Raw genomic sequence first — 17,741 nt, 5'->3', positions numbered from 1 at the left:
ACCTTTTTTTTTTTTTTTTTTTTTTTTTTTTTTTTTACAATTGGTAAGGAGCTAGCAGTGATAAAGATTGAGAACCACTGCTATTGTGTCCATCAACTGTGTCTTACCTTGAAAAGAGATTCCCAAGGTTTTCTGAATTGATTCTCACATTCATTGCCTTCATCTCTGCTTACTTTTCACCCCCTCAAAATATTACTCATCCATCAAGTCTCCTTGCCCGCATTCATTTTCTGACATGGCAGCTTGCTTTATCTGTCCTCCCCTCTCCGACCTCCTTACCCCACTGAATGCAAGGGCCCACAGAGTGTCTCTAATGGAGCAAAAGCACATGAGGTGTTACTGCTTTGAATAGCTCTGTCCTTCAGGGAGAGATTGTAAGGGCAGAAAGGGATCAAACCCATAGCCCTGGGATGACACGAGAGGATAAACTTCAGAAACAGGTCATGGTCTGGTTTTCCACGAGATCAGCAAGGGCACGTCTACTGTTCATTTTAGTTTAGGTGTTCTTCAACTCGTTTTAATCTAATTAGTTCAATTGAGTGGTGGTGATGTAGTATTATTATCTGAGGAATTACCCATAGAGTTTGTGTTTCCCTTGTGTGCAGTGTAGTGCCCAGTCTTTGAAGAGATTGTTCCCACACTCAATAACAACTAACTACATAATCTCCAAAAATGCTGCAAGGGTAACAGCTTTTGAAGATCAATGATTTTATCTTCTTAACTAAAGTAAATCTGCTATATTCACTTCTCAAAGCCCCATGTGCCTGGCAAGCCTCACTGCAAGTGAAGGCTCTTATGCAGTATCAGTGTCTGAAAACCCAAAAGCTACCATGAAATTGTAATAGGATTCGGAGAGTCATAATACCAAATGTAACTCTAAAATCTGGTGTGGATCTAATTGGGGAAAAAAAATCACATAAGGAGTCAGACATGGTAGAGTCTTGCCTGTTTCATAAACTGGAGTGTTTGCTGTCTAATTAATGCAAGAAGCATTAGCACAGACAGTTCAGTAAGAATATGGAAAGCTGCTCTGCTATATTCCAAGATGTGTTCAAGTACGGATCTAGAACGGACTTAATGTGACTTTCTAGTCCTCTCCCTGTACTGCTAAAGTATCAAGCATGCTTGTCTCCTCCCTGCCAGATTCTCCCTTAAATTTGTCTGCAGACTCCCTAAGCAGCATTCTCCATTTAGACTGACCTGCAACCACAGGCTGTAATAATTATTCCCTGTGTCTTAGGTATGATCCTCCTGTTACTGTGGACCTGAATAAGATCTGACCTTTTTTTTCCCAGCACTTTCACCATGTTAGCCCTTGCTGAGTGTGATTACTTGGGTGTTTTCATGCCAACTGCTGCTTGACTGGTTTGCCCTCATTAAGTACTTCTGTCTTTGGCTTCTCTTTTTTAAATGTAGCATTTTACACACCTTTACTAAACTTCTTGCCAACCTTCTTCTCAATTTGAATTGTTTCCCTATTTTCTGCAGTACTTTCAGTCCTCTTTTCTTATCCCCAGACTTAAAAGTCAATGTTATATGATATAGATATTAGTCTATCCACCAATGTTAAGAACAATATTGAATATGACCAGGACTCACCACTAAAGGATATTGCTTTCATTGTACTGCCAATTTTGCTGTCATCCAGTATATGCAGTTTGGCCATGAACACACTATTGCAACCAAGTTCACAACAGCCATGTAAACAAGTAGATGTTCCTAGAAGTATTGCTGCTGCTCACCCTGCTTCTGGATGCCTTTTGTCATGTTGTATGAATTTCTAGGAACACAAATCTACTGTCAGTACTTTAATTTCATTTCTATAACCACATTTGTAAGTTGTCATCTCCACATATGAAACCATAAATTTGTTGACCTAGATTTGTCTTTTGTCATATAATTTCAGAAACTCTCTGATGCTGCCATCTATTGTATATTCTGTCTATGTCTTATTCAAAAGATAAGTTATCTCTTAAAGAAGGAGCACGAATAGCTTAGACATGGTTTATACTTACCACCTTTTTATCTTCAAAATATTTCTTCATTTGTTGCTTGATCATTTTTGCTAGTAAATTTCCAGGTATCAAGTTAAGATGACAGCTCTATTTTGATTCTCCTTTCCCAAATTTTTAAAAATGGCTGTTATGTGTGTCTTCCTCCAGGCATCTGGTACTTTTCTGGGTTCTTACAGATAATTTCTAGTTGTTCAAAGATGGCTTGTGTTGGGACTTTCAGATGCTCTGCTTTTGAATCCATTCATTTTTTCTAAATATTTTCAGTAGCATTCCTATTTCTTTGCAAAACTTCTTTTCTACATCTCCAGGCAGAATTTAGAAGAGTGAAGCAAAAAGTCATTGAATACTTTATTCTTTCCTAGTGTCTTTTTTATTTTTACTTATCTTCTTAAGTGACAGATCTATAAATTGTGTGTGGTTTTTTCCTATTTTTAATTCAACTATACTTAAAGAACCTTATTTTGCTGTTTTTCTGGAACAGGTGTCTGAAGTGGAGTTGGACCCTGGACAGGTCTGAAATACTGTGTCCACAATGCCAAATACCAATGCCGCTACAAAACAGCTGAGCATAGTAATGTCTGACACCATCACCATTGACAATCCCATTTTCTCAATAGAGCCAGTTTCAATGAATTTTTGGCATCATCAGTTTCAGAGAATTTCCAGTTACTGAAGTTAATCTATTTCAGTGTTTAAGTATTAATTAAAGTTAAAGCTTAACTGTAGGCACATATGTAACTCAAGAATGAACAGAGGGAATGCTAACTGTAGTCTTGTGGTAAGAGCATTCCACTGGCATTAGTGGTAGGAAACATCATCTTCTGTATTCACTACATTTTCTTTTCCTATTTTATGTCTGGAACATGGAAAACATAAAAGCAGTTCTTAGAAGTGGCATGTAGGTGTATAGATTAAGAACTCTCTTCAAACACAAGAAAAAGACGTTACCTTCATGATTTTGCTTTTTACTAAGTTTTATACAGGTAGAAATGTGGTCTTCAGTGGAGCAAGTGCAAATTTATATGATATTAAAAAGAAAATTATCTGGGATTTTTTTTTATACAAAGAGAGAATTATTCATGGTTATACATAATGATAGTCTTTGATTCTTGAAGAAGGAGCAGGGTCAGCAGAACTGCTACCTTGGACTTCCAGAGGGCAGACTTCAGCCTGTTTAGGAGCCTGGTTGACAGGAAGGATGTCGTGAGGTTATGCAGGGAGAAAAAACTAGAAGGTCCAAAGCCCAACTAGAACTTAAACTGGCTTCTGCCATAAAAGACAATTTAAAATGTTTCAATAAATACATTAGCAACAAAAGGAGAGCTAAGGGAAATCTCCATCCTTTTCTGGATGCAGGGGGAAATGTAGTGACACAGGATGAAAAAAAGGCTGAGGTACTTAATGCCTTCTTTGGCTCAGTCTTTAATAGTAAGACCAGTTGTTTTCCAGGTATCCAGCCCGTTGAGCTGGAAGACAGGGACAGGGAGCAGAATGAAGACCCCATAATCTAAGGGGAAATGGCTCACAACCTTCTACACCACTTAGACAACACACAAGTCTATGGGGCTGGATAGGATCCACCCAGGGATACAGAGGAAGCTAGTGGAAGTTCTCACCAAGCCACTTTCAATCGTTTATCAGCAGTCACAGTTAACTGGGGAGGTCCCAGCTGACTGAAGGTTAGCAAATGTGATGCCCATCTACAAGAAGAGTCAGAAGGAGGATCCAGGGAGCTACAGGATTGTCAGTCTGAACTCGGTGCTGGGGAAGGTTATGGAGCAGATCATCTTGACTGCCATCACAGAGCAGGTACAGGACAAGCAGGTGATCAGGCCCAGTCAGTATGCATTTATGAAAGGCAGATCCTGCTTAACTAACCTGATCTCCTTCTATGACAAGATGACCCACTTAGTGCATGAGGGAAAGGCTACAGATATTGTCTACCTAGGCTTTAGTAAAGCCTTTGACATTATTTCCCACCACATTCTCCTGGAGAAACTGGCTGCTCATGGCTTGGATGCGTGTACTCTTTGATGGGGAAAAAACTGGCTGGATGGCCAAGCCCAAAGAGTGTTTGTGAATGGAGTTAAATCCAGTTGGCAGCCAACCACAAGTGCTGTTCCCCAGGAATCAGCATTGGGGCCAGTTCTGTTTAATAATCAACTATCGATTATCAATAATCAATTATCTATCAATAATCTGGACAAGGGAATTGAGTGTACCCTCAGTAAATTTGCAGATGACACCAAGTTGGGTGGGAGTGTTGATCTGCTCGAGGGTAGGAAGGCTCTGGACAGGCTGGAGCGATGGGCTAAGGCCAACTGTAGGAGTTTCAATAAGGCTAAGTGTCAGGTCCTGCATGTGGGTCAAAACAACCCCATGCAATGCTACAGGCTTGGGGAAGAGTGCCTGGAAAGCTGCCCAGTGGAAAACGACCTGAGAGTGTTGATTAACAGCCACCTGAATGTGAGCCAGCAGTATGCCCAGGTGGCCAAGAAGGCCAATAGCATCCTGACTTGTATCAGAAATAGTGTGGCCAGAAGGACGAGGGAAGTGATTGACCCCCTGTACTTGGCACTGGTGAGGCCACACCTTGGGTTGTCAAGCATTGGAACAGGCTTTTCCAAAATAAACAATTCTATGATTCTATAACTCAGCACTTCGCAGGTCACACCTTGAGTAATATGTCCAGTTCTGGTCATCAGAATTCAGGAAAGACACAGACAGACTGGAGGGAGTCCAAAGGAGGGCCACAAAGATGAGAAGGTTCAGAGAGGACCTCATCACCCAACACTTAAGAGGCAGCTACAAAGAAAATAGAGGCTCTCTATTCACAAGGAGCCACATGGAGAAAACAATGGCCAATGGGTACAAGTTGCAGTGGGAGAGGTTTCAACTCAATATAAGAAATAAATTCTTTACAGTGAGAACAATCATTCTCTGGAACAACCTCCCCAAAGATGTGGTAGAGTCCTCATCACTGGAGGTTTTCAACATGCAAGAATCTCATCTAGGCCCCCCTTCCCATGAAAGATTGGGCCAGATGACCTTTTGAGGGCTGTTCTATGATTCTATAAAAGCAGTGCCTCTGCGTGGATTTGAGTGGATCTGGCCTGTTAATACCAGCCCATAATCTGAAATCCATTTTGAAGTTCTGTATTCAGAGAGATTAAAATCCCTAAGAATGCTGATCCCCATTCCCCTTCATTCTCTTCCCTCTAGCTTTGATCCAGTTTCTGCTGGTCATGGGGGAGATATCTTTTGTCATTAATTAGGGTTGTGTCAGATCCATATTTTTGCTAGTGATCTTTTCTGTGAAGATGTCACCTAATTTGAAACAGTTCTGAAAAAAAAAAAAAATCTACACATTAAATAATTATAAATAGCCTAGAAAGTCTAAGTTTGGCTACATAGAGAAAAGGGGCATTTCCTTCCAGGTGACAGCTACTGAAACAAGGCTGTTAAGTTTATCTGAATATGAATATGGTTAGTTGACATCTTATTCAGCCAATGAGTTTAGCCAAAGATCTCACCTTTAAAACAAAAACCCGCTCTTCATCACTGTGACTGTAAAGGTTGCTGCAATGTGATTATTACAGTAATTCTAAGGTGCTTGGATCATTTGATCTAGTTTTGTAGTATGTAGCATTCAGATGATGTGTGAGTGCATCGAAAAGTTCTTGCTCTAACCACATTTCATTATTCTTCAGGCTTTACAGTACACTTCGTACTTTAACTTTATTCCCAGTTTAGTTCCTCCTACGCGTTCTTCAAATGCTTTGTCCATTTTCTCATTTTGATCTTCATTGAAAAGATTCTTCCAGTCACTTACACCACCTTCAAGGAAGCAAAGAAACTCTTGAAAAACAATAAATTTTATTGGTTCTTATTTTATACATCTGTCATTCTGGTTCCATTGTACACTAAATGGAGCTGATACATTTTTCAAGACAAAACTTCACTCATTTTTGCACCAATATAATTTTGTGAAGTCAGTGGAACTACAGATCTGTGAAACTGCTATAATGCAAAAGAACATCCTCCTCTTCAGGTGACTGTGTCCAGAAAACCAGCCTGAAGTCCTGTTTCTCTGCAACTCCCTACTCCAGTCAGTAATGAATGACACGGTGGAAGACCATGAAGACTTAAATAAAAATCATCTGGCGGGAGGGAGAGCTGGATTTCTGTTACCTTGGCAGCTTGAGTTTTTATCCAGTGACTTCTTTATTGTAAAATGAAGAAATAGATTCTGACTGCCAAGTTGGCACTCTCATGTCTGTGTCCCCTACACTACACTGCAAAAGTAGTTCCCTTTGTTTCCTCTTCTCTATGTACATGATTGGTTTACTTCTAACCTGTGAGTGTGAACAAAGGCTTGGCAGTGGCCCTTTCAGGAGATCTTACACTCTCCTAAAAAGTGTGATCGTGCCACTCAGGCTGAGTTTGGCCCAGATTTGCCTGCTCAGGTAAGCCTCTAATTGTTGAAGAATCAGTGATTTTGGCACAGAGATGGAAAGGAGTTCAGACACATGACAGCTCCTCCTTCCTGCCAGTCACCTATGGGCCTCTAAAATTTCCTCTGTGCAGTTGCTTCTCCTGTGCTGGCTGCAGCCTGCTGATAGAGCATTGCTGGGTCTCTTCCTCACCAGTGCTCCTTGACTAGTCTTCTCAAGTATAACAGTGATAACCTGCATGATACTAATCCATAAGGCTAATCTGTGTACAAAAAAGAAGGATGGGTGGCTCAGGTTCTTGAGTGTGACATTTCTACCTCTGGACCTCTTGGAGCTTCCTACCTTTGCGAAAGAAAACATTGCCAAATGTGCCATGGGTCTTCTGCGAGTTCTTCTTCATTGACTGGAAGCTGCTCCTCTCTACCACATCCTGAAGCTCTTTCTCAGTCAGGGAAATACCAAAGAAAGCGGCTATGTTTTTCACACCCAGGACTGGATTCTGAAAAGAGGAATGTAACATACCACACGACAGTAAACAAATTACACCACTTTCCAAGGTGTTTGCACTTCCCTACATCTCTCTGCTGGCTACATATATAGAACATCCACAGAGTTCCGTAGGACGGGAGTGGTACATAGTGTTTCTCTTCTCCATAATTATTTCACAGGAGATATGATCTGTCTTCCTATAGATCACAAAAGATTGTATATGATTTAGAGTTGATCAAAATCTACGCTGCTGAATAGTTAAAAGCTCCCACCAAAACAATACTGGGGATTTTGATTTACAGTTATTTGGGCTTATATCAGAGTTAAAGAGAAAACAAGCATTATTTTCACAAACAAAATTTTTAAAAGTCTTTTAAGTCAGAATTTCACCTTTCCTTCCCTTAAAACAAGAATCTAGCTCATAGAGTATCAGACAGTTTGAATACACTACATGAATAAAATGGTTAATTGGTTTAGGAACAAATGCTCTTTGAAGTAGAAAAAATTTGTAACTATTGGTAACCTCACCTCTTTTAGCTCTTCATAAGTTATTGTCATGACATTTTCATCATCAGCATATTTGTTCCATTTGGAAAGGTATTCAAAGTAGCATCCCCAGGGCACTAAATAAAACAAAAGAATCCTAAGATGAAGCATAAATGAAGATTAGACAAGCTCTTTATATAATAAACCAATTTTTACTCCTTAAATTGATACCTTAGCCATGGGTATTATTAATCATGTCTATGACAGAGTTTACACCCTTCTGTGGGAATTACAGGGTTTTATTATATGTCTCAGGCATATAATACAATTTGTAAGTCAGCATGGAAAAACTAGCTAGTATTTCAAGACAGATGTGAGTCCACCAAAGAGCTATCTGTACTCAAACCATCCTGCAGACCCCCTTAATACAGTTTAAAATTCTCTTTATGTGCCATGTGATATGCCAAACTGAAGAATTTATGTTATTATAAACTAGTGGGATTATTTTCTTTCTTTTTTAATGCACTAGACTTAGTCCAACTGATTCCTCTGGTCCAATTTGGCATGTAAGAGTTCAGATGTCTGCATGGGCACATGATGATGGACACTGGTGAGGAGGGGTGAAGGGGATTCAAGACAGAGATAAGGAGGAACTGCTTCTTCCAGCAAAAATATCAGTTTGTGAAAGTTAAAGCATTTTGTGGAAGTGCAGTTTTGATAAGGATTTATCCTCAGGCAGTAAGACAAGTACTGTAAACTTTAGTTTGAACTTCCAACTTTCTGTATTTAATCTCTGTTTCTGTACAGTAAACCAAAAAAATCCTAGTGAAGCTGATTTTAAAAGTGCAAGGTTTTTAGACAAAGTCAAAGCATTGAATAATTGATGCAGACAGGAGAGTATACTGTACTTTTCTTTGTCATGAAAGCTACGAAGAAATCATCCCAGGTCTCATAGGAAGGAAGAGGAGACATGCCATTGGAAAAATAGTAAAAAGATGTAGCTACATCCTTTGGATTGCGAATCAGCAACAATATCTAGAAAAATGTAAAATATTTTATTTGTAGAGAAAAACATAGCAGCAGACTATAGTATGAAGAAAATAATCAACTTTATTATCTACTTTACAGTTTGGGAAATTTCCAATATCTTGTATACTACTTGCAGAAGCAGTAATTTCATTCTAATTCAGAAGGTGAAGTATTTCACTTTGTTTCAGTACCTTGTGAAAATGATTGCCTATAATTATTAAAATATCTTTTACAGATTAGTCAAATTAATTATGCAGTATGTTTTGCTCAATACAACCACCATTCATCATTTAGGTAGTGGGGAAAAATCACAAAAATTCTATCTGAAACTTGACACACTGAAGCCCTTACCTGTGACACCACCATAAAATGCCTCTCATAGGAAATTATGTCAAAATACATTTTAATTTGTTCCATCCCCCCATCTCACTTGTGGAGACTGACACAAAGGTGTCAATAAGGATGAATGGAGATTAAGTTAATTGAATGTCAGTACTTAAACAGGCATGTAGAAATGATCAGGCTAAACACTTAAGCAGAAAAGTGATTCTGAAAATTGGCAGAAAATAACTAACTTGGCTTAAATAAAAAATCTGTTGGAGTGTTTGCTTCCAAGAGATCAAAATCAGCACTCACCTTGGCTTTATTTTTGAAGATAGACCTGGGAAGATTTTCAGGAAGGAGATGAGTAAATAGAACTCTTCGAGAAGGTAATTTGTTCATTCGCTTTAAGAATTGAAAGGAGGAAAGTGGACAGTTCAGTTAGTACAACCATTCTTTTCATTAGTCTATGATAAAATATTGCCTCACTAAACTCACTAACAGTTATTGGCTGATAAAAATACTTATTTTTTGAGAGTATTATCCTGAGATCTTAATGGAAATCTCTGAGTAACTCTAATCTTCAAAAGACCCTGAGAATGAGTGATTGGAAGATTACCCATTGCTAATTCTCCTCAGTGATAATGAATTTAACATCTTCTGTTAGACAAGGGATCAAATCTAAAGGTAAGATGCAGGCTTTAACTGGGGGTATGTGAAAGCTGAAGGATCTCAAGGAGAGACAAAATGTGAGAGGAGGAATAGCTAGTAAAAAAGAGACAAAAGCCAGTATTTCAGTATTTGACATTTCATTAACTCTTCTTAAATACAAAACATGCTATGCTGAATTTCTGCAGTTCTTGCATATCTAATGAGTATGCGCTCCTCTCAAGCCCTCTGAAGCGTCCATTTATCCCTCAGCATTTGGCAATGCATGTGAGCTTCATCCTGACCACATGTCACATATAGAGAAGTGGGAGAGTTTTTATCAAATAGTGGACGATTCCATACACCATATATTCAGTATCTGAAGCACAAAATTTTGACACCGTTCATACGTATTCTGTGCCCACCTCATATTTTCCAGCATCTCCAATTTCAAGGTAGGGGAATTCTTCTTGTTCGTCATCATTCATGCTGCTTTCTTTATTCTGTATTTTCTTGTCAAATATGGCTACCAGATCATTTAAGATTTGACCTAGCCAGTTTGTGCCTAAAAGGGTAAAAATACAGAACTGTTTGTAAAACCTTTAGAATAAACAGAAATGGATTTGCCAGGAAAGCCAAGAGGTAGGTAGTACTACCAGATGAGTTGCCTGGTGTGCTTTCCTGTGGTACAATCACAGCTGACTACCTGGACAATCACTTCTCAGGGTCCTACCTTTGCTCTTTATAAGGATACATTTCTCCAACTCAAAGTGCTCAGTACATGGTGAATTAACTTGTATATTGTAAATTAGGAGAAGAACCACTAAGATTCAAATAGGAAAACATGCATTAATGTAATAAAATTTTATAGTGACAAATATAAGGGGGATTGGGATGGTAAACCTGTACCTCAAAACCTAGTATATTTTATGTTTTTCTGATGGGCTGCACAGGATTATCTTGGGAGGAAAGATGGGCCAAGAACTTCAACACGGGAGCAGAACTAGATCTGAAAATTGTGCTGTATGTGCTCATTTTATTTACCAATAGGTACAAATTCTCTGAAGTGACATTTCCTATACCCATTTATTGCATTTTTATTCAAAACATAAAAAAAGAGCCTGTAGAGAACTCCCAACTTTAGTTTACTATTTCCTGACTTCTGGACACTGGGTTCCTACAGCTTTGTCACTACAGTCTTAATAACTGTGTTCCAGTGCATAGCATTTCTTCAAAAAGAAAACATGAAAAAAGCGCAAAAACTTCACAATCCTGTCAGCTGTGACTATCTACTATAAGAGAGTGTGAATCCAATTGCTGGAGAAGAGAAACGGCTACATTAAAATGAATAAGAGATGCATCTAATCCAGACCTGTAACTCTGATATGGGCCAGTATAACGTGCTTTCAGGCAGAAGGAGCAAAGATATAGGATAAACCCACAACTCGAGAAAAGATCTCCTCTTGATTTCCCAATAGGCAGTGCGATCATTTCAAGTGTTACAAAAATAATTTTTTGATAGTTATGGTTTCAGATATTCTTGACATCTATGTGAAATAGACTAAAGAATATGCAGCATGGCATGTGAAGGTACCAAAAGCTCCATTCTATGTAAAAATATAAAGCTATTAACTTTACAAATATAAATGTGAGAGCAGATCCTGCAATATCTAGAGAACTAGTTATCTCCGGTGTGATCATTTAACTTCATAACTATAAAAAGTAAAGATAACAAAAACCTTTACATGCTATGAAAAGAAAATCAGATATCTTTTTCTCAGTCATGTAAAAAATTCACTATATAAAAACTTCATAATTAACTTTGTTATGCTTTTTGAGAACCAAATTAGTTCTACAAAATTTTGTGAAAATTCTATTACTTAATATAATAAATAAAATTATATATCATATAATATATATTATTATATATAGTAAGTACAAACCTATTTATTTGCCATTACATAACCTTATTTATGAAGAAAGCAAACTATATTCACCAGATTTAGGATATCCTGCCAAAATGATATCATCACTTCTGACTTCAAGGGACTCCATAGCTCTGAATACGTCAGGACTGCAAAAAGTAACAGGGTAGAGAATCCCCTTGTAAGAAAAGAGCAGTTCATCACGATCCATTTTGTTAGCAGCAGCTATTGCCTTATCTATGATATCAGTAAACTTTTTCCTGGGCTTCTCCATTCTTCTCTCTCTCACACACACAGGCTCCGTCACAGTGTGAAATGCTATGCAGAAAAAGAGAGCTACAGATTACCTTTTAATGGGGGGATGGGTTTGGCTTTTTTTTGGACCCTGTGAGGAATAATTTACTACTCTTTCCAAAACTGTAAAGAAATAACGCAACTCCAGTCAAAGACCTTAAGTCATCTGAATCTTTTGAAATCAACAGAACTTGAACATAAGCAAACAAGAAAAACAAGAAAATGCAATTGCATTCTAGGTTAAAGGGTTTAACTACAAAATATTGTGCCAAAAAATCTCATTACACCACAGAGTTTCTAAACAAAATATATCAAAATAGAACAACGTGAATTGCAGCCTGGGGTTTAAATAGCACGATCACATTCCTCATGGCAGTTGGGACAGTACACATTCCCTAAGGAAGGAAAAACGAGGGAAATGGTGTGTAAATTATTAATGTATCTCATGCAATAGCATAATGTTGGAATAGGATTCCATGATAGATGGACAGGTTATTTCACTCCTACACTTCACTCATCACAGAATAGTCCAAAGAAACTTTGATAGATAAAATCCAGAGGATTTCTAGTGTATTTTTACCAGGTAGGGCAGTCAGGCCAATTATTATTTGGAGGCATGTTTTATCCTTAGGAAACAAACAAACAAACAAACAAAAAAAAAAAAAAAACAGTGGAGAAAAACCAATTAGAAGACATAAGTCAGGAGGGATTCTGAGGACAGTTAGATTTCTTGGAAAAAAAAAAAAAAAAGGCATGATCAAGATTTAGTAATGTGAGCCTTTGATACAGCCATCTGCCATGACAGAGCCAGGAGATGGGAGGAATGTACCTTGCACCATATGTGTTACACAAGAAGACCCTCATGATCCTGCCAAATACTAAATTAGAGACTGACAGAAAACATTAGTTGATTTCAAGTTTCTAAAAAGCAGCTTTAAAAACATGGAGATTAAAAACAGATTAAAGGATTTGGTAATCTCCAGATGAATGGTATTGGTTATTCTAGCCACCATAGTGCCTCTAACACCACAGTGCCTCTAAAGGTTTCTGACTCCCCATACTTATCAGACCTGGTCTTTTCTGATTGTGGAGCTTTGCAGAAAGAGGCTAGTGATCCGTTCTGTGATAGCTACAGGACACTGCCAGCTGACAGTTGCCTAGTGGACGGATGTGTTTATGCAGATCCATTCCCCGTTAAATGAAACAACAAAGCAATACCCTCAAAACTCGTGCTCTCAGGTGGTAAATGAGAAGAGGTAGTTTTCTGTAACTATTCCTATGATCTGCATTTATCTCAACAAAACTTTGGAGAAAGCTCTCATAAATTAGGCTCCAAAATGACCTAATAAGATTTAAGATGGATCAATTAATATTGATCCATTTATGAAGGTACCCTAAAATCCCCCTGATCATCCATCTGAAAAAAAAAAAAAAAAAACAACAAAAAACCCAAACCAACTCAGGGGGAGGGACATTCCCTGGGATACTATGAATGAGCCCATGAAAAGTAAGCCTTAAACTAGAATTGGATCTACAATAGAAATGCCATATATGGCATTCTTCCCTTTGTATAATTTAGCATGTGCCATATCAGAGGGGAGTCAAAGCCTCCAAACAGAGACCAGCGTGGTAGGATGCCTTAGGTTATGTGATAAAAGATTGTCTGCAGATTCACAAAGGAGCACTGAGAAACAATGAGAGGAGAGCCCAAATAGTACCCTGGCCAGATACTCCCAGGCCCACCACAGTCGCCATCAGCTTATCAAAGGCCTGTCTACACAAGCCCAGAGGAGCAATGGGAGACAAAGGCAGGCAGGAACCCAAATTAAGGACTCAGACAAGGGGACACCCTGTCCAGGCCCCTTCTAGCACTGTCCCAAACAGTGGCATCCCCAGTGTCCTGGTGTAAAGATGACCGATCAAGATGACCAGTGCTGGTCACCTTTTGAAGACAAGAACATTAAGGAATGAAGGGAAAGAGTCTTTCATGACTGCACAGGATTTATTATGTGAGGAGTACATGACAGCTGTGAGAAAACTGCCACAAATAAAATTATTTACCAGCCTGCATAGCACTATTGCTATTTGCTTAAAAATATAGGAAATACTGAAACAAAGGTGAAAAATAATTAATCCTTAGTACGTGATACAGGCTTATTTTCTTGACTACTCTAAAAAACCGTTTGAGCTGCATCTCTCTCTGTTGTAAAATTTTCTAGGATCCACCTGCATCTTTTGTTTTCCTCCTGAATTGAGATCTTCTTTATGATGGTCACCTTCACTGACCAGGACAAAACTGCTAACGTCAGATTAGACTAAGACTATTATCCCTTGTCTACAGAAGTATACACAGCTCCATCTTTCTGCTACCCAAAACTTCCCACATGTCTTTTCTAAACTTTCCTCTCACAGCTTTTTTCAGCCTCAGCTTTGCTGTCTCTGGAGAGTTTCCACTCTCTTAATCCCCTCTCTGGAACATGGTAGGAAATAAGCAATTTTCCACAGCTTTCATCATCTCTATTAATGTATTGGCTAGTTGTCAAAGTACAGATGCAAAGGTTAACTGCCCCCTCCCTCCTGTTAATACTCCACTAGGTAATAAGAAAGAACATGTCAGTAAATACAGAGAATTTCATGACACACAATGCTGGAGAAATCATCTTTTTATACTAATCTGAAGATGTCAGCTGCATGTTAACAGACTCCTAAAACCATCATCAAAAGACTTTTATTTGCTTGCTTGTTTGTTTTATCTGATCTTTCCCAACCGTATTGGTGAAATTAAATTAAAAAGTTGGAAGTCTCTGACTAGAACTTTGTTACCAAATAAATGTGCAGATGTCAGGCCAGTGACCTCAAGAAGTCACCCATTGCCTCATTGTGTATCTATACAACCTGACATTAAAAGAGGAAGGGGAAGAAACTGGAAGGAGGGAGAAAAGAATAACGTCACGAAACACTTACTGACATTATGGAGGACTTTGTGATTTTTGCTAATGCACTAAATGTCCTATTTCCTGCAAACTTGACGTTAATCCCATTATGACCTATGCCCCTGAAATAGTCAAAGATGTGGAGCCTTTAGTATAGAAGTAATTATGAAATACAAAGTGTAATGTCACAATACAGATGAGGCCAAATATAAAATGTAAATGTAAAGTGTGCTAAATAAAGCTGATTAAAGAGGTATCTTTATCTGGATGCATTAAAAAATGATTAGTCCTGTCATATTCTTTGCCAAAAAGAATAATTGCTATTTTAATTGTCAGTATATGAATTTGAATGCACAAATCAGTCTCATCAAAGCAAACACACCCTGCTCATTAGAGCATATGAGACATAGTGCATATATTCCTATAGGAGCTGGAATGGTGCGGCCTGGGTCTTAAGCATAAAGTCAAAACTGTGTCTTTTCACAGAGAGATGATAATTTTGTTCCTTGTCTGAAGATCATATTTTAACTTTTTTCACTTAACTTATCAAAGACATTTAGGTTTATGCAAATATTGTAGTATTAGGAATGCAAAGTCATGCAAAAAGAACTACAGAGTGTTTTTCTCTAATTTTTTTTAAAAAATATGTTTCTCTACAGATTTTGCTGAGTCCCGGTCATGACACTGTAAATTAATCCTTCAGAAAGTTTGAAAAGGAACTGCCAGCTAATGGCCTGTGGGCTAATTCAGACGCTAACTAGCTGGCTACCAGGCCAGTGTGGGCACCATTTTTAACAACCTATTTACTCTTGACCCATAACCTACCACCTTTCTTTCACCTCCTGCTGCCCTCTGAAGGACAAAGTGAGCTGATTGAGCTCCGCATGGTGTGTTGTGGAGGAGGACCAGGGCTGCAGTGTGTACTGCTGGAAGTAAAGTTGGGACATGGGAGGAGGACACAGGACTTTGTATCCATACCCTCCTACCCTCACAGGGTATCGAGATGAGGGTACTGGAGAGATAAGTTGAGAGCTGTAAGGGAATAGAGAGGGAAACAAACATTTGAGTATCTCTTCCCTAGAAATACCCAGTTCATGCCTATCTATGGGCAGTTTAGCCAGACTGAAGATTAATGGTAGCTAGTGCAGGAACAAGAGTTAAAAGCTCAGACACCACTATGTGGTAAGTGCTTTTCTGCTACTTTGAGGGTAAACTTAGCAGCATAGCTCTTTTTGGTATCATCACCTCTAACAAACCCTGAGAAACACAAGATGGCTCTATGCAGAGCTACTCTGGATGCCTGTGCTGCATTTCCTAGTGCTCTGGGTGCAGTGCTGGACCCAAGCTGACTCCAGCAGTTGTGCTGCACGGAGCCTTACCAAATAATTTTTCCTAGAAAAAGACATGGAGACCCCAATGCAGACACCTAACTACTTCCTCAGGGACCAAGATGATGCCAAACAGGCAATTCAAGCCTTGAAAGACACAGGCTAACAAAGCCACTGTATCAGTATGGGGCTTCCCACTATGCCTTCTGGTAGCCATGTAATCAAACTTTCCCAGTCTGAACACAGATATCTCATAACTGCCTGCCTGCCCTCCCCTGCTTTATGCAGCAATTCATCATCATTTACAAATGACAACGTTCCTGCATTGCATTTTCTTCCCAAGCAAACTCAGTGCTCATGAATAAGGAACTATTTCTGCAAAGATGTATGTGCCAGACTAGATGACATTCCCCTGCAGTACCCAGGCAATGTGCATCAGCCATACACAGGCGGCAAACCTTAGAGTGAAGCAGTGAGTCCATTTGTGTGGCTACTCAGCTCTTGGCCTGTCTCCTCGGAGTTCTCTGCTAATTTCTACAGAGAGACTCTGCTGAAGAGTTTTCACCATGGCCAGATGTCAAGTGCTCACCATAAAGATTCTCTCCATCCTCCTTTTTCCATGTTCTACCATTTTCTTACCCTCCCGATCCATTAAAAGAAAATCAAAATTAAAAAAATAAAAAAATTTAAAAATTAAAAAATAAAAAAAACCATCAACAACTTCTTTTTTAATCCCCTCGTGATTTTCTCTTCCTATTTTTGTATGGTCAGCAGGTTTGGTTCATTTTGCCAATTAATTTATTTGAGCTCCAGTAGCACTGCTTGACTCTCATCTTCCCTAATTAGATTCCATTCAATACCTCCAGATTCATTCCCAGAGGGGAAAGGTGAACTCATATTTCACTTGATGTATTTGATACTGGACAACTGTCTCTTCAAAACTCCAATATGAGGAACTTTTATAGTTTAGAGTTCATCAAAATACACAGTCCCCTTTGATCTCAGAAAAAACAGATACAAAACCATGAAAGCTTTTCCCTCTTTCCATTTCATCCTATTTTCTTAGTCTCAAGGCTCCCTCATCTTTATCACTCCCCTTTTTGATCCTAATACAATTTCTCAGCTTTCATCTTTTTTTACACATTCCCTAGGTCAAGTTCATTCCCTATATTGAGATTTGCTTTACTGTGTAAAGATGAAGGGATTTTACATCCAAAACAAGATAAAAATAGACATCAGTAGCACATCTCACCAGACTTACTAATCTGTCCATGAAATATATTTCCACGTGCAGCTTGAAAAAGGCAAAACTTCTCTGTGTTTTTATTTTTAGGTGAGTAACTTCTCTTACTTCTGCCAATAGTTATGGCTGTTCTACATCACAGAAAACCCACAGTTGCTGCCTTTGAAGAGTGAAACCAGATTGCCAATGACAAAACTCCTAAATACCCACACCTTTTACTATCGTAATTTAAAGTATTCTTAAAGTGATAGTACTTTCCTTGATGCACCAGGGATACCATTCAGGAACTGCTTCTGAAGCTCTGTTCTCCAGGCCTTACTTTGTCTCCCCTACTACCTCCAGCCAGAGATGGATAAGATAGGGTAGACACCTGGGACTGGTACAGTTTCAAATCTGTCTCACCATATGGTTTGAAACCTGTGTTTCCCATTTTTAATAGCAATTTTATGATAGCTGTAATTGCAGACTTTATCAGAATAGCTGGGATTTAAAAGTCAGTGCAACAAGACAATAAAAATGCTCCTGCTAGTGTAGACTGCCAAGTTAGTAAATTCTTTTTCTCTCCTGATTAGTTCC

The 17,741-nt window shown here is 38.7% G+C and overlaps 1 protein-coding gene across 1 annotated transcript; it reads right to left on the bottom strand.

Annotated features, from left to right (window-relative positions):
• Window positions 1-5,721: 5,721 nt before the first annotated feature.
• LOC141969359 (sulfotransferase 6B1-like) lies at window positions 5,722-11,641 on the bottom strand. The gene is made up of 7 exons (XM_074925028.1): window positions 11,440-11,641; window positions 9,868-10,007; window positions 9,110-9,199; window positions 8,353-8,479; window positions 7,487-7,581; window positions 6,812-6,968; window positions 5,722-5,852 (listed from the first exon to the last, which is right to left on the bottom strand). The coding sequence occupies exons 1-7, from the start codon at window positions 11,639-11,641 to the stop codon at window positions 5,722-5,724; spliced, it is 942 nt and encodes a 313-aa protein (XP_074781129.1).
• Between the last annotated feature and the right edge of the window lie 6,100 nt (window positions 11,642-17,741).

Source organism: Athene noctua, chromosome 1 (genome assembly GCF_965140245.1).
Source record: "Athene noctua chromosome 1, bAthNoc1.hap1.1, whole genome shotgun sequence".
Taxonomy (NCBI): Eukaryota; Metazoa; Chordata; class Aves; order Strigiformes; family Strigidae; genus Athene; species Athene noctua.
Note: the sequence above shows the minus strand (reverse complement) of the source record. Positions and strands in the feature narration are given on the sequence as shown.